The sequence below is a fragment of the Choloepus didactylus genome, chromosome 8 (genome assembly GCF_015220235.1).
Source record: "Choloepus didactylus isolate mChoDid1 chromosome 8, mChoDid1.pri, whole genome shotgun sequence".
Taxonomy (NCBI): Eukaryota; Metazoa; Chordata; class Mammalia; order Pilosa; family Megalonychidae; genus Choloepus; species Choloepus didactylus.
In genome coordinates, this window is record NC_051314.1 from 108,259,202 (window position 1) to 108,286,297 (window position 27,096).

The 27,096-nt window shown below is 37.3% G+C and overlaps 1 protein-coding gene across 2 annotated transcripts in view; it reads left to right on the forward strand.

Moving 5' to 3' along the window:
- Window positions 1-27,096, forward strand: part of BCAT1 (branched chain amino acid transaminase 1) — a 63,174-nt gene that overhangs the window by 14,421 nt on the left and 21,657 nt on the right. For both annotated transcript variants that reach the window (XM_037847256.1, XM_037847257.1), the window contains exons 4-7: window positions 5,028-5,138; window positions 7,128-7,247; window positions 19,034-19,197; window positions 24,563-24,705. In XM_037847256.1, the coding sequence (XP_037703184.1) occupies window positions 5,028-5,138; window positions 7,128-7,247; window positions 19,034-19,197; window positions 24,563-24,705 (538 nt within the window). The remainder of the gene's footprint in view (window positions 1-5,027; window positions 5,139-7,127; window positions 7,248-19,033; window positions 19,198-24,562; window positions 24,706-27,096) is intronic.

Genomic DNA, 27,096 nt, shown 5'->3' on the forward strand with positions numbered 1-27,096 from the left:
ATCCCCACTTTATTTTACTCCTTTTTAAGTGTTGGACATTATACCCAGAATTTTGCAGGTGCTAGAAATAGGCCAGGGTCTACTTATTAGGTACCAAGACAGTAAATATTCATAATGATGAAGATGAAAGAACACTGAATCCTTGCAATGTGCACAGCACAGTCCTGAGTACCTAAGAAGGCTCATCTCATTTAATTCTCTTAAATGAGAAAGCATATGGTTAAGCATTCCAGTTCTGGAGTAAGACATCCAGGGTTCAAATCCTATTTCTGTTGCGCTCTAGAGACTTAATGACAGGAAATTTATTTGATCACTTGCGCTTCAATTTCATTATCTTTGAAGGGACCCTCATTTTATATCTACTTTTAGTAAACTACTTTAGTGTTGTTGTAAAAGTAAAATAAGGTAATTTATTTAAGCATCTAAACCCATGCCTTGTACATATTACTTGTGAAAGCCCAAGTAATATTAGTCATTATTATTAACCCTGAGGCATATTACTATCTCTCAGTTATAGAAGCAGGCTCAGAAAAGTTAAGTTCCTTGCCCAAGATAATAGCTGTAAGTGATCGAACCAGGGTTCCAGTGTGGGATTCTCAGCCAAGCTCTTATCCCCTATGATACCCCTAAATGTATGCACTAAAATCACTAGTGAAGCCTGTTCAGTTAACTTATTCAAAATTATAAGTGCAGATGAAACATTCGCTGACAATGTAGCCACAAAAAATGTTGAACTTAGGGATGTAAGTGCCTGTTCTCAGCTCTCAGCTCTGTCAACTTGGATGCGTTCATTCATTCTTTGCTCCAAGCTTCCGTTTTCTCAATTATAAAATGGGAATGGTAGTGGCCTTGCCTATATTTTAGGGTGTAATGAAGATTAAATTAAATTATGAAACTACGTTTAAATTTGAAAAGAAGGAAAATGGCAGAGCCTGGCAGTGTTCTCAAACTTAGCATGCATCAGAATTACCTGGCCCCACACCCAGAATTTCTGATTCTATTTGTGGGAGTGGGATGGGAGGGTCTAAGAATTGGCATTTTTATCAAGTTCCTAGGTCATGTTGATGCTGCTGCTCCTGGGATCATACTTTGAAAACTACTGGCCTGCAGGGAGTAGGTGAGAAAGAACTAGGGTCACTTTTGAAAGTTTAAAAAGATTTCGTTGACCATTGGTTTTCAAAAACTTTGGAAATCTGCACAGTTGAGTTGGGATGCTAGTTCAGTTAGTTTTGCCAAGGAAGATTTTTTTGTGACCACCAAGGCAGTTTAAAAAGATTCTCAAATTACCGTTATCCTTTGTGAAATAGAAACTGAACTCTTCTCTGTTGTGTTCCACTTACAAAGAAAGACAAAAATGTTTTGCATTAAGCTGGACTGTGTATGGTATCAGTTATCTATGTAACAAAAGGAATGGTTTCATACAACCAGAATTTTAATATTATCTTTCATGATTCTGGGTTTGACTAGGTTTGCTGGCCAGTTCTTTTTGTTTGTTTGTTTTTTGAGTAATAACCCATTTTAATTTTTTTTAATTGTTTTATTCCACATATATATAGTACTTTAGGTGTTACAGTACAGATTTAAGGGACTTTCATATCTCAGTTATCTTACGTGAAAATGCATCCTGAGTGCCGAGAAACTTATTTACTGACTTTTTTTTTATTTCAGTTTTTTTGAGATATATTCACATACCATATAGTCATCCATGGTGTACAATCAGCCGTTCACCGTACCATCATATAGTTGTGCATTCATCACCCCAATCTATTTTGAACATTTTCCTTACACCAGAGAGAATCAGAATAAGAATAAAAAATAAAAATAAATAGAACACTCAAATCATCCCCCCCATCCCACCCTATTTTTCATTTAGTTTTTGTCCCCATTTTTCTACTCATCCATCCATACACTGGATAAGGGGAGTGCGATCCACAAGGTTTTCACAATCACACTGTCACCCCTTGTAATCTACATTGTTATTACAATCATCTTGAAGAATCAAGGCTACTGGGTTGGAGTTTGGTGGTTGCAGGTATTTACTTCTAGCTATTCCAATACATTAAAACCTAAAAGGTGTTATCTATATAGTGTGTTAAAGTGTCCACCAAAGTGACCTCTCGACTCCATTTGAAATCTCTCAGCCACTGAAGCTTTATTTCATTTTGCATCCCCCTTTTGGTCAAGAAGATGTTCTCAGTCCCACAATGCCTCATCTAGATGCATCCCCGGGAGTCATATCTTGTGTTGCCAGGGAGAGTTACACCCCTGGGAGTTAGATCCCATGTAGCAGGGAGGGCAGTGAGATCACCTGCCAAGGTGGCTTAGTTAGAGAGACTAAGCCAGTTCTTGCTTGGGGTTTTTCATGTGGTTGTGGTCAGATAGTGGTGGGAGTTGGAGTCTACGTCTAGTGTCTGGACTAGGAAACTCAAAGAGCGGTGGCTGAAAAAGCTGGGGCTCTTTGGGCATCACTCTTTCCATGCAGTCTCTAGCATGGTGGCTTCAAGGTAGCCAGACTTCTAACATGGCAATTTAGGGCTCCAAGGCTCTGTGTCTCAAGAGCCAGAGCCTGGTGGCAGCTCTTTTGCTTTTTATGCCCTGGCCTCAAAAGCACACAGCATAACTTCTGGCATACTCTGCTAGTCATAGCAGTTACAAAGGCCTGCCCAACTTCCAAAGGAGGGGACATGTGCCCCTTCTCTTGATGAGTATTATCAAGGTTCTGGGAGAATATGTGGGACCTGAATCTCACATACTCCTGTATCTACATTCTATTCCGTTGTTTCATTCCTTTCGTCTTTAAGAGTACCTTGGATATTCTTGGTCTTTTGCTTTTCCGTTTAACATTTAGAATCAGTTTTTTGAGTTTTGTCATTCTCTTTGTCAAAAGCAAATAAAAATGTCCTGATGTGATTTTTATTTACATGTGTTGAATATGTATAAATCAATTTAAGGAGAATTGATATCTTCATAATACTGAGTCTTTCAATCCATGAGTGCAGGATTGCCTTCTACATTTTGTTAGGTCTTCAATATTCTTAGTAAAGTTTTTCATATTCCTTGTATTGTAGGTATTTCACTTCTTTCATTAGATTTTTTCCCCCTAAGTATTCCTGTCTTTTAATTCTATTGTAAATAGTGTTTTCATTTTCTAACTGCTGCACTACAAAGGAATATAATTTTGCATCTGGCCACCTTGCCTAAGCTCTTAATTTAAAAAATTTACCTGTCAGTTTTTCTTGATTTCCTACATATTTAATCATATCATCTATGTCATAAGCTATGATTTTTTTTTCTTTTCCAAAACTTAAACTTTTTATTTCATTAATCTGGCATTTCTATTCTGGTCATATAATACTGAATTTAAGGGGCTGTAGCAGGCAATTTATGATGTTCCCAGAGGAAAGATTTTTCATTTTGCCATTAAGTAAAATGTTTGCTGCAGTTTTGTGTTGCTATAGTTTAACACTTAAGGAAATTCTCTTTCCTCCTTAGATAGCTAGGAAACTTAAAAAATTCATTAATGGATGTTCAGTTTTTATTAAATGTATTTAGTTCATCTAATGAAATCTATAGTTTTTCTCCTAAGCCATTAATATAATGAATAACATTAACTGATTTTTAATGTTCAACCAATCCCCCATTGCTGGGATGAATTCAGTTTAGTCATGTTGTATTCTCTTTTTGTATATTTTGCATCTATAAATAAGATTAAAATATAATCTTTATTAACATTTGAAGCTACATCAAGTATATGCAAATTTAAAATTGTGAAGTAAATTGAACCTCATGAAGTTACCTTCCTTACCTGCAGTAATGCTTCTTGCCTTAAAGTCCATTTTGTTGTATATTTAGTATACAACCTCACTAGCTTTATTTTAGAACGTATATTCATGACGTCTTTTTCTGTATCTTTTTGATTTAAATGTTGTCACCTGAGTCCATTCTGACCACCCTATCTTCTAATTGAAGCTTTAGTCCTATTATAATTAATAAATTACTTATATATTTGCACTTAAATACTACATCCAATTTTGTGCTTTTGTTTTGCCCTTAATGTAAGTGTTAAGGCTTTAAATCTCTCTAAACATCCTACTTTTTGTTATCATTCAGTTCAACATATTTTCTAATTTCCATGATTATTTCTTTTTTTATTCATAGTTTATTTAGTAATGGGTTTCTTATTTTACCATTGTGGATATTTTCTAGTTATAATTCTGGTATTCATTTCTGGCTTATCTTATGGTTAGAAACTATGTGAAAAGAATGTTTTCTGCAGATGGTGTGTGCAGAATTCTTCAAGTCCATTAGGTAAATTTGTTCTTGTTATTCAGTTCTTATATATCTTTACTGATTTTAAGCCTGTTGGTTTTATCAGTTACTTAGCCTGTGTTAAAATTTCCCACAAAAAGGTACTGATTTTTCTCTTTACTCCTCATTTATTGGTATGTACCTAGTTTAAAATTTTTTCACATCCCTGCTTAGTGGTGTATCTGGGGTGGCACTTGGTTTGAGGAAGGTGACATGGAACTGACCGTAACATAGTACAGTGTTGAGCTGCCTGGTTTTTGTGATTTTGGGGACTGAACCAGCTTTGGTCACATCTAGATTATCTACTATGTAGAGTTTGAATGAGGCAGATTAAATGAAAGGATGCATGCTACATACTTTTGGGGGGCAGAGTCCAGGGGGGCCTTCATCATCTGGGCAATTATCCGATGTTGCATGCTTTGAGATCCTTTCTTCCCACTTGCTTTGATGTGTTATTCAGCAGTATGGCTCCTGCTAAGCAAAAGGTACCTCTGAATTCCCACTAGATTCCGGTAATAAAAAGATTTCTTTTTATTCCCAATTTCTATAACCAGCCTTGTTAACTTTGGCTTTCCTAGATTTAGGGATCTCTAGTAGAGGTCACTGTCAACAGCTTTCATGCCAAGGGAGTGAGCACCCCCAGGAAAGGCAGTCTTTGGAGCACAGGGATTATTTTTCTTTCGGTATCCCCTTAAGATTCATTTCTCTTTTATCTGCAGTTATTTGAAGGATTGAAGGCATTTCGAGGAGTAGATAATAAAATTCGTCTGTTTCGGCCAAACCTCAACATGGATAGAATGTACCGATCTGCAGTGAGGGCAACGTTGCCGGTATGTAAGTTTTGGAGTTTCTTTTGCTATAATGGGCCACTGTCAGTTTACCACCAAACAAATCATTTCAGAATACCAACATATATGAATGTTAAATAGTTTCCAGTTGGTCTACTTTGTAATTAGTAATGTAAAACTAGAAGAAAATAACCAATATCATTTGGCCATTCCTCAATATTTCTATTTCATTATCAGTGTCTGAGGGGAATTAATGTGTATGTAAGAAATAATAGAATAAGGAAGCAAAATCTGTCTCAAAGTAAAAAAAAATTTAAAGGTCATGTGAAATTGTAATATTGAAAATGGAAAATAGCACAGATATTTTGCCTAATTGCTTTGGATGTTAGCAGTGTACAGTGATTTGATTAATTGTTTAAATATTTTAAGCAAAGTTTTCTTTTACAAAAAAGGATAATAAAGTGGTTACTTATGTTCAGTGTATCCCGGCTATAACATTGTTTCTTATGGAACAGAATTCATTCTAAGATGGGTTAGATTTAGACCCTCTAAGGTTCCCACTTAGGTAGGTTATTGAGGTTGCTTTGAGACATAGAGGCATAACTAGGCTGCCTTTTTGAACTGAAAGAAATCACTTTCTCCTTTTACATATTCTGTGTGTCTGTCCTTCAGGAACCTAGCCCAAGCTGGGTGTTGAGGAAGCTTAGGGACAGCTAGATTCACTTAACTGCTCCTTTATGGCCAGACTCTTCCTCCCACTTCCTGTTTTTATAACCCGTACTTTACCCACCTCCTTTAGAGGTTACACTGTAGTAGCAGAAGGGAAACCAAGGTAAGTTATTTGGACTATATCCTTGTTTCATTGTTCTACCTACTATATACAGATCATTGGTAGGAACCTTAAAATTGGGCCTGAAGGAAAGGGAAGTCACCTTTATTAGGCATCAGTTCTGCTACAAACTGTGTGATGTGCATTCACATTCCTTGCCTGTTTAATCATAGCAATGAGTCACTGTCAAGAAGGTAATTATTGTAAATCTTTGTAGAGCCTCTCTACAGAGCAGAAAACTCAAACCTGTAGAGGTTACGTTACTTGCCCAAGGTCACAGTGACAGAAATTGGATCCATGTTCTAAAATGTCTGCTCATGTTTTCTTTCTAATCAATCTTATCTCTAGACAATAATACCAGAGACTTGAGCAAGTGACACAGGGTGATGGTGTGTCTTGTGACTGGCAATCCCAATTTCTGTAACATTACTATTCTGTAATTGCCGTTATAGGTTAGTACTTAGATATGCAAATCCTGATGTCATGAGCTCTGTTCAGAAGTTTGTTTCTCACTCACCTCTAGCTTGGTTAACTCTTCACATCTTTTAAAAGTATGTTTCTCTGTTCTACAAGGTGAGGAGAAACTACTTAACATAAATTATTTTTCATACTTTCCCTTATGTAGGATATGAAAAAAATTTTCTTCTTGGAAATAAAATGCTCTTTGCTCTTGCCCATTTCTCTATTGGATTATCTACCACTTTCTTAACTAATTTCCTGGATATCTTCATGTATTCTTGTTATGATCCTTTGTTGATTACATGCTACAAATAACTTTGCTTAGCTTGTTCTTACATATTTTGAAGAACAGAAATCATCAGGTTTTAAATAGTCAAAAATTTATCAATTTCTTCCTTTATGATTTATGTTTTACATTTCTTTCTTGAGAAATCCTTCCCTGCCTTAGGCTCACAGAGATACTTTGCATTTAATTTTGAAAGTCTTAAATATTTTATCACACTTAAGTATTTAATCCAACAATAATTGAATTGTTTGTATGATAAGAGGTAGGAATCCAACTTCTTACCTTTCCTATATGTCCCAGCACTGTTTTTGCACGGAGTGGGGGAAATCACAGAAAAAAATGTTATTTGGCTGTATTATTCCTTTTCTTTAAATAGTCTAAAGCTTCCATGAGAATCATTTCTTATTGCTACAGTGAGAGAAAATTCCTTCATTCGTTATGTTTTCCATTCTTCCAGGTATTTGATAAGGAAGAGCTCTTAGAGTGTATTCAGCAGCTTGTGAAATTGGATCAAGAATGGGTCCCGTATTCAACATCTGCCAGCCTATATATTCGTCCTACATTCATTGGAACCGAGGTGCAAATCGATTTCCTGTTTTAGGGTATTTGGTGGGGCAAGTTATCACTGTTTATTCTTTTTTTTTTTTTTAATCTTCATTTTATTGAGATATATTCATATACCACGCAGTCATACAAAACAAATCGTACTTTCGATTGTTCACAGTACCATTACATAGTTGTACATTCATCACCTAAATCAATCCCTGACACCTTCATTAGCACACACACAAAAATAACAAGAATAATAATTAGAGTGAAAAAGAGCAATTGAAGTAAAAAAGAACACTGGGTACCTTTGTCTGTTTGTTTCCTTCCCCTATTTTTCTACTCATCCATCCATAAAGTAGACAAAGTGGAGTGTGGTCCTTATGGCTTTCCCAATCCCATTGTCACCCCTCATACGCTACATTTTTATACAACTGTCTTCGAGATTCATGGGTTCTGGGTTGTAGTTTGATAGTTTCAGGTATCCACCACCAGCTACCCCAATTCTTTAGAACCTAAAAAGGGTTGTCTAAAGTGTGCATAAAAGTGCGCACCAGAGTGACCTCTTGGCTCCTTTTGGAATCTCTCTGCCACTGAAGCTTATTTCATTTCCTTTCACATCCCCCTTTTGGTCAAGAAGATGTTCTCCGTCCCACGATGCCAGGTCTACATTCCTCCCCGGGAGTCATATTCCACGTTGCCAGGGAGATTCACTCCCCTGGGTGTCTGATCCCACGTAGCGGGGAGGGCAGTGATTTCACCTTTCAAGTTGGCTTAGCAAGAGAGAGAGGGCCACATCTGAGCAACAAAGAGGCATTCGGGAGGAGGCTCTTAGGCACAACCATAGGGAGGCCTAGCCTCTCCTTTGCAGCAACTGTCTTCCCAAGGGTAAAACCTATGGTAGAGGGCTCAACCCATCAAACCACCAGTCCCCTATGTCTGTGGTCATGTTAGCAACCATGGAGGTGGGGTAGGCGAATACCCCTGCATTCTCCACAGGCTCCTCAAGGGGGCACTACATCTTTTTTTCCTTGTTTTTTTTTTGTTTTTTTTTTTTCTACCTTTCCCTTCTTTTTTAAATCAACTGTATGAAAAAAAAGTTAAAAAGAAAACAAACATACAATAAAAGAACATTTCGAAGAGACCATAACAAGGGAGTAAGAAAAAGACAACTAACCTAAGATAACTGCTTAACTTCCAACATGTTCCTACTTTACACCAAGAAAGTTACCTAATATAGCAACATTTCTGTGAGCTTGTTCCTACTATATCCATCAGAAATTAACAGACCATATTCATTCCTGGGCATCCCCAGAACGTTAAATAGCTTATCTGTTCTTCTTGGATTATTGTTCCCCCTTCCTTAATTGCTCTCTATCACTAGTTCCTCTACATTCTACATTATAAACCATTTGTTTTACATTTTTCAAAGTTCACATTAGTGGTAGCATATAATATTTCTCTTTTTGTGCCTGGCTTATTTCGCTCAGCATTATGTCTTCAAGGTTCATCCATGTTGTCATATGTTTCATGAGATCGTTCCTTCTTACTGCTGCGTAGTATTCCATCGTGTGTATATACCACATTTTATTTATCCACTCATCTGTTGAAGGACATTTGGGTTGTTTCCATCTCTTGGCAATTGTGAATAATGCTGCTATGAACATTGGCGTGCAGATATCTGTTCGTGTCACTGCTTTCCGATCTTCTGGGTATATACTGAGAAGTGCAATCGCTGGATCGAATGGTAACTCTATATCTGGTTTTCTAAGGAACTGCCAGACTGACTTCCAGAGTGGCTGAACCATTATACAGTCCCACCAACAGTGAATAAGAGTTCCAATTTCTCCACATCCCCTCCAGCATTTGTAGTTTCCTGTTTGTTTAATGGCAGCCATTCTAATCGGTGTTAGATGGTATCTCATTGTGGTCTTAATTTGCATCTCTCTAATAGCTAGTGAAGCTGAACATTTTTTCATGTGTTTCTTGGCCATTTGTATTTCCTCTTCAGAGAACTGTCTTTTCATATCTTTTGCCCATTTTATAATTGGGCCGTCTGTACTATTGTCATTGAGTTGTAGGATTTCTTTATATATGCAAGATATCAGTCTTTTGTCAGATACATGGTTTCCAAAAATTTTTTCCCATTGAGTTGGCTGCCTCTTTACCTTTTTGAGAAATTCCTTTGAGGTGCAGAAACTTCTAAGCTTGAGGAGTTCCCATTTATCTATTTTTTCTTTTGTTGCTTGTGCTTTGGGTGTAAAGTCTAGGGAGTGGCCGCCTAATACAAGGTCTTGAAGATGTTTTCCTACATTATCTTCTAGGAGTTTTATGGTACTTTCTTTTCTATTGAGATCTTTGGTCCATTTTGAGTTAATTTTTGTGTAGGGAGTGATGTAGGGGTCCTCTTTCATTCTTTTGGATATGGATATCCAACTCTCCCAGCCCCATTTGTTGAAAAGACCATTATGACTCAGTTCAGTGACTTTGGGGGCCTTATCAAAGATCAGTCGGCCATAGATCTGAGGGTCTATCTCTGAATTCTCAATTCGATTCCATTGATCTATATGTCTATCTTTGTGCCAGTACCATGCTGTTTTGGCAACTGTGGCTTTATAATAAGCTTCAAAGTCAGGGAGTGTAAGTCCTCCCACTTCGTTTTTCTTTTTTAGAGTGTCTTTAGCAATTTGAGGCATCTTCCCTTTCCAAATAAATTTGATAACTAGCTTTTCCAAGTCTGCAAAGTAGGTTGTTGGAATTTTGATTGGGATTGCATTGAATCAGTAGATGAGTTTGGGTAGAATTGACATCTTAATGACATTTAGCCTTCCTATCCATGAACATGGAATATTTTTCCATCTATTAAGGTCCCCTTCTATTTCTTTTAGTAGAGTTATGTATATTTCTTTGTATAGGTCTTTTACATCTTTGGTTAAGTTGATTCCTAGGTACTTGATTTTTTTAGTTGCTATTGAAAATGGTATCTTTTTCTTGAGTGTCTCTTCAGTTTGTTCATTTCTAGCATATAGAAACATTACTGACTTATGTGCATTAACCTTGTATCCCGCTACTTTGCTAAATTTGTTTATTAGCTCTAGTAGCTGTATCGTCGATTTCTCAGGGTTTTCTAGATATAAGATCATATCATCTGCAAACAATGACAGTTTTACTTCTTCTTTTCCAATTTGGATGCCTTTTATTTCTTTGTCTTGCCGGATTGCCCTGGCTAGCACTTCCAGCACAATGTTGAATAACATCTTAATGACTTTTTCCATTCCTAATTAGCTTCTATAAACCAAAAAACTCTGAATGGGGTTTGTGGACTAGTTCACACAACAGAAATTTGTAATTGTTACCTTTGGTGTTGACCACACTCTTAGTGTATCTGTTGCAATCCTATTTGATCTATCTCTCTTTAATTCCACTTTTTAGAAACAATATTAAAATCTCCTTTGCATAATCACTATTATATTTCATATTAACAGGCCCTTTTTTGTAACTTCAAACCTCAGGTCTGTTTTTAGAGATCCAGCTTACTGGCATTGATTTTTAGCCTTTGAAAATCAGCTTGTTATTATCTGTCAGTCTTCCTGCTGAGCACCCTCTGGAAGCTGTCCTTGCCCATTTCAGCATTATCACAGGGGATGATTGTTGGTGTTTTGGCACAGCAGGTTATTAGACTCCTTAGTTCATGGCAGTTGTCATCATGGGACATATAAATTCCTCTCTTTGTTTGCTTATTCCTCTCTATCTTCTCACCCTCATTCCCCTTCTTCCCACTGGAGATTATTCTCATATATTGAATCTCAAAAGGATGCTCTCTTTTACCTGAATTTCCATTTACTATAGGAAGGTTTCTCTCCTCTCTTGCGGACAACTTTAAACTTAGTTAATATATAAGTAGGGTTGTTGCAGGAGTGCAGGCTTGACTCTTACAAAAAGGAAATGAAAATAAAAAGTTTTAAGTTTTAAAATTTGGCCAATCAGAGTAGCCCTTACTATTTTCTTCTACTTGCCGAGCTTTAGGCTTAACATGATTGAACGCTAGTTATGAGATGTTGCTAGAAATGCTTTGGCCTTATCTCTGTGTATAGAAACCATACTAACTGATCATCAGTATGTATTTGGGATTCAGTTGGCAAAACTTTTCTATTATCATTTGGGTAGATATTTAAATCAGTAGATAAGGTTGATTTTAAAATAAGAAAAATAAAATTACTTTAGGATGTTTAATGCTTATTCATCAATTTTGGAGCTATTTTTTTTTTAAAGACATTGATTTAATTCTATCACCTATTTACAGATAGGGAAATGAAGGCATAGAGAAAATTCTATTCAATGTGCCCACAGTCATAGACTCAAACTCTGGCCGCCTTACTCTCTATCTAGAGCTCTTTCTACTACAGCATTTTATGATGTCTGACATTTAACAGTTTAAAACTTAGGGTCTGCCTTTAAAGCCAGAGAGTTCCAGGTTTAAATCCCAGCACCATTCTAGGCTAGCTGTATAATCTTGGACAAACTGCTTATCTTTTTTTTTTTTTTTTAATTCAGTTTTATTGAGATATATTCACATACCATACAGTCATCCATGGTATATGAGCAACTGTTCATAGTACCATCCTATAGTTGTGCATTCATCACCTCAATCTATTTTTGAACATTTTCCTTACATCAGAAAGAATAAGAATAAAAAATTAAAATGAAAAAAGAACACCCAAATCACCCCCCCCATCCCACCCTATATTTCATTTAGGTTTTGTCCCCATTTTCCTACTCCATCCATACACTGGATAAAAGGAGCGCGATCCACAGGGTTTTCACAATCACACTCTCACCCCTTGTAAGCTATATTGTTATACAATCATCTTCAAGAGTCAAGGCTACTGGGTTGGAGTTTGGTGGTTTCAGGTATTTACTTGTAGCTATTCCAGTATATTAAAACCTAAATAGTGTTGTCTATATAGTGCACAAGAATGTCCACCAGAGTGACCCCTCAACTCCATTTGAATTCTCTCAGCCACTGAAGCTTTATTTTGTTTCAGTTTGCATCCCCCTTTTGATCAAGGAGATGTTCTCAATCCCATGATGCTGGGTCCAGATTCATCCCCGGGAGTCATATCCTGCATTGCCAGGGAGATTTACACCCCTGGGTGTCAGGTCTCACGTAGAGGGGAGGGCAGTGAGATCATTCACCAAGGTGGCTTAGTTAGAGAGAGAGGGCCACATCTGAGCAACAAAGAGGCACTTGGGAGACTCTTAGGCATAATTATAAGCAGGTTTAGCCTCTCCTTGCAGCAACAAGCTTCATAGGGGCCAGCCCCAAGACAGACAGCTCAGCACATCAAGCTGTCAGTCCCCAATGTTTGTGAGAACACCAGCAACAAGCCAAGTGAGGAAGTCCAACACCTCTGTATCCTCCCCCAGCTCTTCAGGGAGGCCCCGAATATATATTTTTATTCTCCACCCAAATTACTTTAGGATGTGTTGCTATTTCATTCTAATCTATACAGACCTACAATAGCTCACTTCCTATTCAAAGTTCCATGTGATTGTAGTGTTTGAACAAACTGTGCAAGTTATATTGTTTAGAAAATATAGATCTACACCAAACAAATATTTCTTCCCTTGGTCTCATATGGAAGTTGAAGTTTGAACACAGTTTCAACCTTTACCCTTTGGCCCAATTTGCTCTAGTCCTAACCACATCTGCTTTATTCATGTCTAATTGAAGTCTGGGCTCTATTTCAGCTTGTTTTTTATTTTTTTTTAACAGTTGCTGTATGCGTTAATACTGATATTCATATCTGCCGAGCTCTAGCTCTGAGTTTCAGGTGAACACAGATCCTCAATTTCCAGAGACCAATCAGGTTATACATTAAGGGATCAACGTCTCAGAGTTTGGAGATAGCTATTACAATTCAGGAATAGATTTGACTGCTGTAAGAGCTTACAATCTAGGGACCATTACAATAATCATTTTCCTGTTAGGCTGTGCTCTAAGATTCAATTCTGAGTTTACACATTGTAGTTAGTCCATATTAGGGAGGCATTATAGTGTTTGCCTTGGTTTCTGGTGTACTTCACTCAACATGTCTACAGGATCCATTCACCTCATTGCATGTCTCACAGCTTCACTCCTTCTTGTAGTTGCTCAGTATTCCATTGTATGCACACACCACAGTTCACCATTCTGTTCCTCAGTCAGTGTACCCTTAGGCCGCCTCCACCCATTGCAAATCATGAATACTGCCTCCATAAACACCAGTGTGCAAGTGTCCATTCATGTCTCTGCTCTCCAATCTTCCAAATACATACCCAATAATGAGGTTGTAGGACCTTATGGCCTCCACATACTTAGCTTCTTGTGGAACCACCACACTGACCTCCAGAAAGGTCACACCATTCTGCCTCTTCATCAACAATAGATAGGTACATTCCTCTCTCCATGTTTTCTCCAGCACTTTTACTTCTATTTATATTTTTTCCTACAATCTCATAGAGATATATTCACATAACATACAGCCATCCACAGTGTACAATCAGTTGTTCACGGCATCATTACATAGTTGTGGAACTAATTATTAAAAAAAAAACAAAAAACTTTGGATATGTACAGGTACTTATTATTTAATAAAATGTCCATATTGTCTTAAAGCAAATACAATCAGTAATATCAGAGAAAACAGTCAATTGGCTAGTTGCCAAGTAAATTATTTACAACCTTTCCAAGGGCAAAAGGATCACGGGCTTTTTAACAACTCAATGGAGCATCCTGGTTAAATTGGGGTTCATAATATATTATAGATCTTGAAATTAATGTGGTTAAGTAGATTATGATGAGTTTTTTTCCCTCCTAATGAAATAATAGAATAGAAAATGTACAGTAGAATTTTGTTTCAGTTTTACACATATACAATATGGGTGGAGTGGGTGCCAGCCTGAAATGCAAGTGTTACTCTGATTCACTGATCAAAGACTTCCCAAAGCCACTGTCCCGGTTGTTCCCTCACCTCTCCCCAGAAACAGTGACTTTTGGCCAACTTTATGAAAAACTCTTTATCCCTCCTCTGTTTTGTTCCCCTCTGTTGGTGATCACTTGGGAGTCAGCAGTATCACAGAAACTTTTCAGAATGTGAGAAGGGAAAGTTAAGATAGGGAGTATGGACAAATGTTGCAAGAAATTCTGCTATATAGTAGAGCAGAGCAATGAATGGATTCCTGGAGTGGGGCGTATGGTAAGGGACTGTGTTTGCTTTAGATGAAAGATATTATGGCATATTTCTAATTTAATGGAAATGATCCAGAAGAAAGGACAAACAGATTGCCTTCTATCATGGTTATACTTCTCAGGGTGACAGTGAAGGAAGGTGAACAGACTGAGGGACATCAAAACACCTTACACAGCCCTTGTCCCCTTCTGATTTTATAGCAAGCTTCAGAAAATTCTGGGCTTTAGCTCACCTGGCAATATTCCTTCAGAGTCTATGTACTTCTTAGTCCAGAAGCCAGCAGTAAAAGTCAGGCAGGAGCATTTTTTTCTGTGGTGTCAGTGGCAACATATTAAGAGTAGCATCAGTTTTTTCTTAAAATCAAAATAATTCAAGTACGATAAAGAATCATCAAGGTTGTTTTCACAGCCCTTTTATATAAACATCTCTTTATGATGGACAGTCACACCTGGCATAATCTAAGTCCTATCCTATGTGTAGTGGACAAAGATAGTCTTGCTCTTTTAAGTAGTTTACAGATTAGCAAGAAGCAGAGAATTAAATAAGCAGCTGTCAGAAGTTGTGATAGTTATTTTAGTAGTCTAAATTTAAGGAAGTGCATGTGCTTGTAATAGCAGGTAACATGAGCACCTAACTTGGTCTAGTGGACTGATTTCAATGACATTTCAATGACATTTATATTGAGATTGAAAGGTTAGTATTAGTAGGGGAGAGATCGGATATTAAAGGAGATTGTTCCAGGTAGAGGGAGAAGTGTAGCTACAGCCTGTGGAGGTAGGAAAATGAGGAGGAGCTGAAGGGGTTGAATATGGTTGGAGCCTAGGGTTTATATAGTATGAGGGGTGGTTTTGGTATATTGAAAAGCGCTCTGGATTAAGAGAAGGTCTAGAGTTTAATTACTGTGAAACCTTGGGCAATTCGTTTGTTTTGAGCCTCAGTTTCCCCGATTTAAAAAAAATTATCACTCATCTCATGGATTACTGTATTATATTAGAAAATGGTTGTAAAATGTCATAAGAGCCAAGAAACATTGTATAAATGTTGGGGGGTATTGCTAATTCTAATCTTTCACTAAACCTTCTAGTTTTTCCTACAAATAACTCATGAATTTGATGTTCCTCCCCTTTGTGACCCTTCTTAACAATCATTTGAGCCTCTCCACATCCCTTATGCTGCCAGTCATTCTAATATTCTCTACCATTTTCCCTTTTAACTAATTAATCTTCTCTTAAAAATACTGATAGGACTTTTTCAGAAGAACAAGGCCGCTTGAGGTTGCTCTTTTTGAAAAATGTTCTGCTGTTATTCCCAATTATCTTTATTTCTTTGTCTCTTAATTGCCTTGCCTTGCCTTGGCAGAATTATTCTCAACCCTCTTCATGTCGCTGTGCTGCTCTGCCTTCCAGGCCAAAACATGGACGAATAGTGATTTTCTCGGCTCACTCAGCTCTTTCTGCCATCATTCAGATAACCCCTGAAACCTGCCTTTCTATAAAGTAATTTTCTGACAGACTCAGAAGGAAGTGGTAAAGTGGCATGTCTCTTTTTTGTCCATCACACCAGGATGTCTTGTCCTGTGCAAAAATATACATGTGTTTAATACCCCCATTTGTGAAGTGTATCTATGAAGTAAAAAGAGTTTTTTTAAATTTTTTTAACACGTCAGAATTTCAGCCTCAGAGCATGGTTCCTTGAGAAGTTACATACTTTGCAAGTGAGATTTTACATTTCTCATTTAACATGTTTTTTTTAAAAGCCCCTTTTAACTTTTTATGTGTTTAAACTAGTCCAAGACTGGTAGACTATAAAAGCAGTCAAAATGCCTGTAAGGAAATGAAGCTGACTTACACAACTTGTTAGCCGTTGTCATCCGTCTTTTCTCTTTATTTATGTGGTTTATGCTTTATTTGCTTAGAAGCCTGGCCTTGTCATCATATATTTTTGTTCACTGCCATTTGATTAGTATTATATAATAAACTATTCTTAACCGTCATAGTAGCAGCACAGACTTACTGCTTTCTGGGACAGAAGGGAGAATTAAAGTAGAGGAACAGATAATGGTTCCTGAGGGGAGAAACAGATCCAGTCACCAGGCTTCCTTTCTGATGGATGCAGTTACATTTCATTTCTTCTCCAACTTGAAGCTGTGTGACCATTTTAAGTAAAGTCACAAAGTTCTTTCTGTGAAAAGGCGATCATTGTAAGTAATCATTTAAGGATGAAGTTGATTAAGCTGTGATCAACACCAGTACTAGAAGCACTTGTAAAATGTGAATTGACCTTACTTAAATTTCAGAAAATAAAATGTTAGTTCACATAAACATACTTTCTCTAAGCATTTGAAACATTCTAGTCTATAATTTATGTGCTTGCTAAGAATGAAAGGTTTATTCAGATATTTTTCTAGAAATAGATGTAATGCATAGAATTATTCTGTTTTTCCATCTGTGCTCTCTATACTACTACCTATGGAATAAATTTGTTTATCTGACAATTAAAAAGCAGCAATAAAATCAAGAGAAAGGAAATAAATGTCTAAGGTGAAATTTATCTCAGAAAAGTTTTTCATGAAGGTGTTATTCATATTTTTTATATAATGCATGATGTGCCAAATACATGTATTCAGAGTTAAAAAAAAAAAAAAAAAGCTCCAGGCAGTCATGTAATATCTAATAAAAATTTTCGTTTTGTTCACAAACAAGCTATTTTATTCCAGAACATAGAAGCTAGGTAAGTTATTGAGACTCTGTCCTGCAAATTCCATCTCTCAATCTTGTTGAGAAGCTTCTCTTACTTCCTCATTACAAGGGTCCATAAAAAAATTTAGAATATTAGTCTTCAGCGTGCTCCTGAAATGAAGGTAGTATTTATATCCATACCCTGCTTGGTCCTTGTTCCAGTTTTCTAATGCTGCCATCATGCAAAACACCAGAAATGGACTGGCTTTTATAAAGGGGGTTTATTTGGTTACAAAGTTACAGTTTTAAGGCCATAAAGTGTCCAAGGTAAGTGATCAACAATTGGGTACCTTCACTGAAGGATGGCCAATGGCATCCGGAAAACCTGTTAGTTGGGAAGGCATGGGGCTGGCGTCTGCTTGCTCCCAGGTTGCATTTCAAAATGGTGTTCTCCAGAATGTTGCTCTTGGGGAGTTTTGTCCTCTCTTAGATGCAGCTCCTCTTCAAAATGTCACTCTCAGTTGCTCTGAGCTTTTTTGTCTGTGAACTCTTTATGTGGCTCCAGTGATTTAATTCAGACCCACCCTGAATGTGTGGGGTAACACCTCCATGGAAATTATCCAATCAAAGGTCTTGCCCACAGTTGATTGATTCACATCTCCATGGAAACAATCAGTGGGTTCCAATCTAATCAACACTAATATGTTTGCCCCCACAAGATTGATTAAAGAATATGGCTTTTTCTGGGACACATAATATATACAAACCAGCACAGTCTTCCTCTAATTGTGGAGTGCTAACATAGTCAGCTTTCCATTTCCTGAGGGTTGCATGATTCTCAGATGGCATCACACACAAACACAACTTTGTGTTTTACCCACCTGATTCTTGTTGATTTGGGCAGAAGCAGTGGGTGAGGGAGCATGGGGCAGAGGGAACTTGGGAGAGGTATAACTGAAATTTAGAAAAAAAATTCCCAGTCAACTATCAAGCAGTTTCACCACAAACTCAGCTGGAAGTGAGTCTCCCTTTTATTCTGATTCTTTCTTGGCTGTATCAACAAGTGGTTGATATCCTGGGACTCTTAACGTAACAGTCCTGACTTGTTTTCTTATTTCTTCTGGCCTCGAATGGCATAGGATAACTCTTTGACTTTTTTGACTGTATAATACAGAGCCGTCAATAGTTTGCTTTCCGTTTCCTAATTTACCTCCTTAATATACAGCTGATCCTCATTGCTTTTAATTGTTACTGTGCTGGAGGAATTTGTATGATTTTGCATTGTTGGCCTGTGATGTATTTCCCGGTGTTTATGGGAAAGCTGTCTTCTGTCCTTGATCTTCAGGATACATATTCCCAAGTCATATATTCCCTGCCTTTTTGAAGTTATTTATCTAGTCTTGTGTCTTTACTTCTAATGGAGTTACACACTCTTGCTGACTGGTATCTAACATGGTCAGGTGTGGTAATGGCACACTCACCTATGCCAGTTACCTGCTGGAGGCTGTGAAACAGAAGGGGAAGTCACAGAAGCAAATGTTAAATTCCACCCCAAAAGATAAACCCACATCTGGGTTTTTCCATCTCCCAACTCCCGGTCAGTGGAACTTTGAAAGGTGTTATGTAGCTGGTAGTTAGAAATATGCTTCTGCTCTAAAACCGTGCTGCCAAAAAAATTTACAAATTAGTTTTTCCTCTAAAATCCTAACAACTCAGAAAGCAAAGCAAAAAGAAACTTAAGTGTTTTGTTCTTATAAGACCATTGGGCTTTGTGTAATTCAACTTAAGAAGGCTAGCTCCTGCTATTAGATGGCCCCTTTTGATATATGGTTATAGCTCTATTCTAGATCTTATCACTGGTGTCTACATTTTAAATTACAATTGTGTGTACTTCTACTTTATTGCAGGCTTCTCTTGGAGTCAAGAAGCCAACCAAAGCCCTGCTCTTTGTAATCTTGAGTCCGGTGGGACCTTATTTTTCAAGTGGAAGCTTTAATCCCGTGTCCTTGTGGGCCAACCCAAAGTATGTAAGAGCGTGGAAAGGTGGAATTGGAGACTGCAAAATGGGAGGGTAAGAGTTAATCTGCATCTCTGCCTAAAGGAGAGACTCCTTCATAACCATTCAGTTATTGTCATTTCACTGCAATAAGAATGCGTATATTAACAGTCATTGTTCAAATTTTTATGTTCATTTTTGTTGCATGCTTAGTTTTCAGTGTTTCAAATGTACTAGTTTAAATGTTAACCTGTGGCCCTTTATAAGGAACGAACATTGGATGGGATACATAGGCAAAAACTAAAACAAGTCACTAAACTGGAATGAAATTAGTGCTTTGAATTAACTGCCCCTGGACGTTGTCCTCTTTGGCTGCCACTTGGTGGTTGGCATTGCCGAGCATCTGTGCTGGGCCCGAGGCTCTCAGTTGGCTCCGTGGAGTCATGTCTGGGGAAGATGCTTCACTGGAGTGCTGTCTTCATTGCCACGGATCGCAGTCGCACCTGCTGCCAGCTGGCGAGGGGACAGCCCTTCTTTGGCTCTGTCAGGCCAGTCTCAGAGGCCATATGTAGCTGGCTGGAAATAAAAGAGCATTTGAAATGTGTTGGATAATTTCACGGGTGAACTTGGCTGTGGATTGGGAATGCCCCAGTCGGTGGAACAGGAATAGCCAGATAAACCAGATAAACCAGCATGGACTCTTCCTTTTTATGCATTAAGCGCTGATGTGTGTCACATACCCGGGGCAGCAACAATCCTGGAAGGTGACTCAGTGACCATCTTCTGGGCTCTCAGAGGACATGCAGTAGATTCCCAGAGCCTTGGGAGAATCAAATGGCATGCTGCTGGTATATTAGAGAGATGTTAGCAGCTGGCTTTGACTCCTCTATATCCTTCCTGTATTTCTTTTTTCTTTTCTAAACAAGCAAACAAAAAAAGGTTAGAAAATTCTATGTCCTTTCATCTTCACAGAGTTTATGCATATGTGTCACTGCAACCATGTGCACTACTTTGCTAAAACTTGACTTGTGCACATAATGGTAAATCAACAATCTTGATGAAAAGGTGTTCATAATAAAAAATAGTTTTTCTTTTTAAAATCCTGAGTCTAGGTCCCACTGCCTGCCTATGGAAAAGATAACATGGAGACACTCAGAAATTACAGGGAAATCATTATTAACTATGTGGGCAGTTTATTTATTACAAGTAAAGATTTATTATAAAATGATATAATGCAGTATCACAGAATACATGATCGCTTGGGGCCAATTAAAAATGGATACTTTGACCCCTTATGCTTAGGTGGAGCATGATCAGTAGAAGTTGACTGGGAATCTCTAAGGAGAGGAAGAGAGTAGGGAGGAGAGTGGATCTCATAAATAAAAACAAAAAGAGCAGAAAGGAAGGCAGTAATCAAATGATGGACTTTTAACCTATCTGATTATCATTTCTGAGAAGCTCGAACCCCCTCTACTCCTGTGCATCCAACCTAGAGAAGTGTAAGGGGAAAAATGATTCTGCTTTTAGTGTCATCCTATTTGTTTGACGAAGATATTCAGAAGCAAGCTTAGATCTGTGTATTATTACTTATTCTCTAACCCTAATTCAACAGTCACTTTCCAAGGATTATTTAGGACACCTGTAGCCAATTGGTATTTATTAAATAGCTATTGATTTTCATAAGCTCGAGAACTTTCTGCTTTCTCCCTAAATGAATCTGAGAAAGGGAGAGAAGGATTTTTTTTTAATTAGGACATTATTCCACTATTTTGAAGCATTGGATATAACATTAGCTTTTTATTTTTTAAATATACATAAGTAGGAAAAGTAACCAAATGGTGCACAGCTGAAGGAGAGTTCTAGCATCATGGTTCTCACTTTGGTTACAAATTGAGATCATCTGGGGAGCTTTACAAAGTACTTATGCCTGGGTCCCACCTCACAAGATGCTGGTTTATTTTGATTTGTAGTATAGCCTGGGCACCAGAATTTCTTTTTTTCTTTTTTTAAGAGATTTTTTAATGTGCAGCCAAACTTGAGAAACCCTGAGCTGAAGGTAAGAGGTTGGTCCCTTCATTATAGAAACATCTTTATTTCCAAGCAATTTTTTTTAATTAATTTGGAATGTATCAGGCCTCCCTCTCTGCCACACCTCTCTATTTTAATTCTCCTCCATATTTCTTGATTTTTTTTTTCCCTTTTTCCATGTACACTCATTCTGCACTTAAGCTTGCAAGCTTTGAAGTCTGAAAGACCTGGCTTAAAAATCTAACTGCCTTGTACATGTTATTTAACTGCTCTAAGTCGCACCTTCCTCATTTATAGAATAAGGGTAATAATATCTACCTTACCTGAAAAGATCAAGTGAGATAATGTAAAATGCTTAGGATAGTGCTTGGCATATAAAAATCTCTTAGTAACTGTGGCGTAATAACCTAGCAGTTGAAAGCATGGGCTTGGGAGTTGTAGACATCTGAGAATCACACACTATCTGTGTGATCTGGTGCAATTAAATTCCCTCTTCTTGCAAGTCCTCATGAATATAATAAAGCCTTTGGTTTTTTATAAGAGGTTTCAATGAAATAATGTGGTTAAGTACCTGCCTGGCAGATAATAACCTCAAAAACAGTAGTTGATATTAGGAGGCTCTCTCACTGTCTTGTTTCATCACCTGGACTCACTTTATCTTTGGAGAAATCAGTTGAATTTCACACAATAGAATTTACTCTTTTGGAGGGGTGTGTTATCTAATCTTAATTTCTCTATTCTCCCAGAGATTTATTCCATGTAAAATTATTTGAATTTTCTATGTAGATAAATTCCTGCTTTTTCTTTTCATGTTTCTCTAGAATATTTCTATAATTAGGTGATGTTTTTTTTCAGTTAGAAATCAGAAAACCAACTCAAACCATCTTAAGCAGAAACGCATTTGCCTCACATCTTGGATGGTAGCAGTGGACCTACTAGGGGCTCAAATAGTGTTGCCAGTTGTCTGTCTGTCTCCCTTCTCTCTCTTTTTCCTCTTCCCCTCCCCATTCTCTCTTGCCCTCTCTCTCCCTTTGTCTCTGTCCCATCCTTCCTTTCTCCCCCAGTCTCCCTTCATCTCTTGTAATAACTTCTGGCTGTGTGTTGTCTAATGCTGCCCTAATTCAAACACCTTCTTCCATGATGGGTAGTGATCGAGGACACAGTAGGTCCCAGGCTTACATTTATATCAAATATACCAAAAAGCTACCCAGAAGGGGAAAAACACCTCTTTCAGGCTCCACACATTAAAATGAATGAGGGAATGAATGAATGAATTCAAAGAAGGACTTTTGAACATGTTAGGTCACATGCCCATCTCTGAATCCTGTTGTGGCCAGGGCATGATGCTGTGATTGCCAGCCCAAATTGAATGACTTGGCTCCAGAGAAAGAGGCATGTTTTGTTAAAAGGGAATAGTAGGAAGGGAAGCTGTGCAGAGGAAAACACAGGTGTCCACCATAATATACAACTCTTGTGCTTAATGTGCATGTTCATTTAGACAACACCATACATTTTAATCTTACCCAGATGTAAAAGAGATGATTTAGAAGGCCTAAGAGATTATTTTGTAAAAGAGGACATTAATGCTTTATAGTTGTAGTAGTTTGTTTGTTTCTGTATTGTGCTGGGGTTTTATACCTGTTCTGGTTTGCTAATGCTGCCAGAACACAAAACACCAGAAATGGATCGACTTTTATAAAGGGGGTTTATTTAGTTACAAAGTTACATTCTTAAGGCCATAAAGTGTCCAAAGTAAGTCATCAGCAATCAGGTACCTTCACTGGAGGATGGCCAATGGTGTCCAGAAAACCTCTGTTAGCTGGGAAGGCACGTGGCTGGTTTCTGCTCCAGAGTTCTGGTTTCAAAATGGCTTTGTCCCAGGACGTTCCTCTCTAGGCTTCAGTTCCTCAAAAATGTCACTCTTAGTTGCTTTTGGGGCATTTTTCCTCTCAACTTCTCCAGAGCAAAAGTCTGCTTTCAACAGCCATCTTCAAACTTCTCTCATCTGCATCTCCTCTCTGAGCTCTTGTGTGTTCTTCAAAGTGTCCCTCTTGGCTGTAGCAAGCTTGCTCCTTCAGCCTGAGCTTATATAGTGCTCTAGTAAACTAATCAAGGCACATGCTGAATGGGCGGGGCCACGCCTCCATGGAAATCATCCAGAGTTATCACTTACAGTTGGGCAGTTCGCATCTCCATAGAAACAAAGAATTACAATCTAATCAACACTAATACATCTGCCCACTCAGATTGCATCCAAGATAATGGCATTTTGGAGAACACAGTACATTCAAACTAGCACAATACCCTAGGGTGGGTCTACTGTTTATTTTCCAGCCCTGATTGTCTTTAAGGTATTGGTTCTCAAAGCTGTTCACTAATGTCCTGTGAAAGCAGAGGAAAATTAATTATACATTCAGGGAGGAAAGCAAATACAACATTTGAGTACTCTTGTCATTTATCTAAACATTCATACATATTCTGTAATACATACTCCATAATTTTACCATGTACATTTAAATAAAAACTAAATCATCCCCCCAAGAAAATGTGCCATGCCCCTTTGATTTTGAATAATCAAGGATGAATAGACAGGTTGTGAAAAATGGACTTTTGGAATCCTTTTTGGCCGAAATTAGGATTTTTAAACTTTTTATCCCACCTTTGGGGGGAATTTAGACATTGGGCATTAGATATTTCTTTAATATATGAAAATGTTAAGAAAGCACAAGCTTGGCTTTCTATGACTGACTGACTGTGGAACTTGATACAAATTATTTCTCTAAGCCTCAGTTTCTCATCTGAACAATGGAAATAATAGTAACATCTCATAGTATTGGTGTGAGATTTAAATGCAGTAATTCATGTAAAATTGCTTGGCATGTGTAAAAATACCCACTAACTTTCTTTCTTTTTTCTAATATTCCAAACATGTATAACCAATAAACATCACCTAGTTTTCTTCTGGTATTCACTTCAGTGGCTTGAATCCACAGATATAAGCAGGAAGTTACAAGTAAACACAGATTATAGATGTAGTTTTCTGTTCACAAAGGTACATGTGCAGGAATGAATTAGAAGCGTGCATCTAGAATTATGGCCAAACTCACTATTCTTAACTGTTTTCCCCAGTTTGGCTATTTGCCTGTGTTCTCATTTGTCTACTTTTTAAGTTGGGATCCGAAGATTCTGCTTTGTGCTCTTTCAGATGAGTACAATTAGATACCTCATTTAGCTTGTCTAAGGAGTTTTCCTTTGACGTTATGCAGTTAAATAGAGAGTATATATATATAGAAACATAGTAGGTTGACTACATCTATATGTGAATTAAAGATTTGAGGATTTTAAAATATTGAAGATGGGACGGGAGAGATGAAGTATACTCATAATCAGTATGTTTCCTCTTTCTCAAAAGAAATTATGGCTCCTCTCTTTTTGCCCAATGTGAAGCAGTGGAGAACGGGTGCCAGCAGGTTCTGTGGCTCTACGGCGAGGATAACCAAATAACCGAAGTTGGCACCATGAATTTTTTTCTTTACTGGATAAATGAAGATGGAGGTAATCTACATAGATTTGAGCTCTTTGCTATTTTTCAGTCATATTTGGTGGGACTGGGAGGAAAAGTACTAGAGCCTTAGAACAAGGGGGTAGCACAGTTCCCAAGGCTAAGAATCACAGTGTTTTTGCTGTCGAAATAAACATGATTTTGAGTGTGCAAAAGTTATAAAGAGTTTGTTTTGTTTTGTTTTGTTTTGTTTTTTGGTTCTAAATGTGTTCTTATTGAGATTCGGTCTAAGGTATTCAAGTCAGTAGTTTCTTGAAGATCTTATGTGATAGATTTGAAATATATAATTTGCCGTGATTTGAAGATTTGCTGCCTTAACCCACCTGCCACCCCTTTAACATTCTTGTACTTGAACACCCTTGCATTTGGAGATCGGTGTCAGGTCACTTCAGTTGTCGTCTACCACTTACTATATATATAAAATGCTACAGTTATGTACTTTTATTGATTCTACTGACATGGATTTTAATGTGCTCTTTTGCTGTAATTCTTTTAACAATTGTTGCCCTTTCTACATATTTTTATAATATGTCAGAAGCCTTCAAGATTTACTGTGGAGCTTAATTTGATTAAAGAACACTATTTTTAAGGATACGTGTTGAGATTGTTCTATTTAGGTCCTAGTTCATTCAAGACTTCTAATATATAAGTCCACTGTAAAAAATCAACATTTCTCTTCTACCTATGATACCCTGAATATCATTACCTCTCTTTACTATTCTTTTTTCAGTTAGTTGGAAGAGAACATACAGATTCAGCAAAGTGTTGGCAATGTCTGTGTTATTGGATTAAATGGAAAATAATAACAGATGTATGCTATATTTCCACTAAATACATTTTGAAATGCAATTTTGAAATACTAAATTTAGAAATACATTTTAGGCTTATTTAAACTCTTAGGCTCTTCATTTCAGAGTGTGGTATAGTCACAATATAGTGCCTAAACATATAAAATAATAATATTCGAAATCCTTATGAAGTCTTGGTATTGCTTTCAATTAACTCTTGAAATGAAATTTTTATTTTAAAGCAACTGCAGTAGGCTCTATTGCTCTTGTGTTATTTAGCTACACAAAGAGGACAATGGTGATTCAGATGTGACTGATTAAGAGCTATGCACTAATTTGAGTATTAGTTTCAGAGACTAACAGGATGAACATGGTTTTCTAGTAAGAGATAAGGTATGTAAAACACTTGGCAAGTATATCTTGTTCCAGGGGTAGTTGTTGGTAATCCTTGGCATATGAAAAGTCAGATACAGATCATGCTAAGTCTTTCTTTTTTGCTGTTTGTACTTGGCATTATTTAATAACAAAATTTTTACTGGGATATTTGTGATTTCTAAATTTGAGTTATTGCATATGACCATATATCATAAGCTATGCTCAAATGATGGCAGCCAATGTTGAACTCTGCACTTAGAAGATAATCTATTGATTCAACTCTTCTTCCCATCCTTCCATCCCAGAAACAAAAAAACAAAAAACAAAAAACAAAAACCAGAACCCAAAACAAAAACAATTACATCACGTAGAAGTGGTACCATCATTATTTATGGATGGGAGATGTCAGGATATAAGCACAGTCTAAATCAGAGATGCATGATTTAACCAGAAAAATCAGAAGGTGTCCTGGTGAAAAATTGCCTGAAACAATACCATATCTACCCTGGCCTTTAAAAGTCACAATAGAAATGAATGTCTCTTCTGACCCTTTCAAAATATATAAGACCTTAAGTGTTACAATTCAGATTATGGTTGCCTGAGATAATTTAGCCATGGTTTTAATGCACTCCTTCAGTTCAGGGGTGTTCACGTAACAGTACCAATAACAGAGAAAGGAAGTAGAATGAATATTGGAACAGTATTCACTTCTGTGAGAGAAGTGAATAGATTGTCAGGAATAACCTTTGGTTAAAAAAGGAAAAAGATTTGAGCAACTCTGGTAAGTTTGACTTACGCCACTTACCTTTGAGAAAACACGAAGAATAATGAATGAATTGACTGTCAACAAAGTATTGATTTTTACAAACTTCACCAACAGGAGATATAGACAGTATTCTTTTGGGAATAAACTGCCCTCTCTCCAGGACGTTCCACACTGACTGCTGCTTTTGGACAAGATGGCTGACTCAGAACAATCCATAAAGTAGATCATCTGTCCAAAAGACAGTGCTATGTACAAGCATTTGTGGCTCTTGGGCCATAACTTGTGTGGGTTTTGATTCCAGTAAGAGCAGCTGTGGTGGTAAGATCACACAGCCCCGATTCTCTTTTTTACTCTATTGCTGAGTAATTTAACACATATACTTGGCGTTCACTTTTGGAACACAGTTTCACGGTTTTCTGGACGCTGGAGATAAGACTCAATCCTTGTGGTTGAGT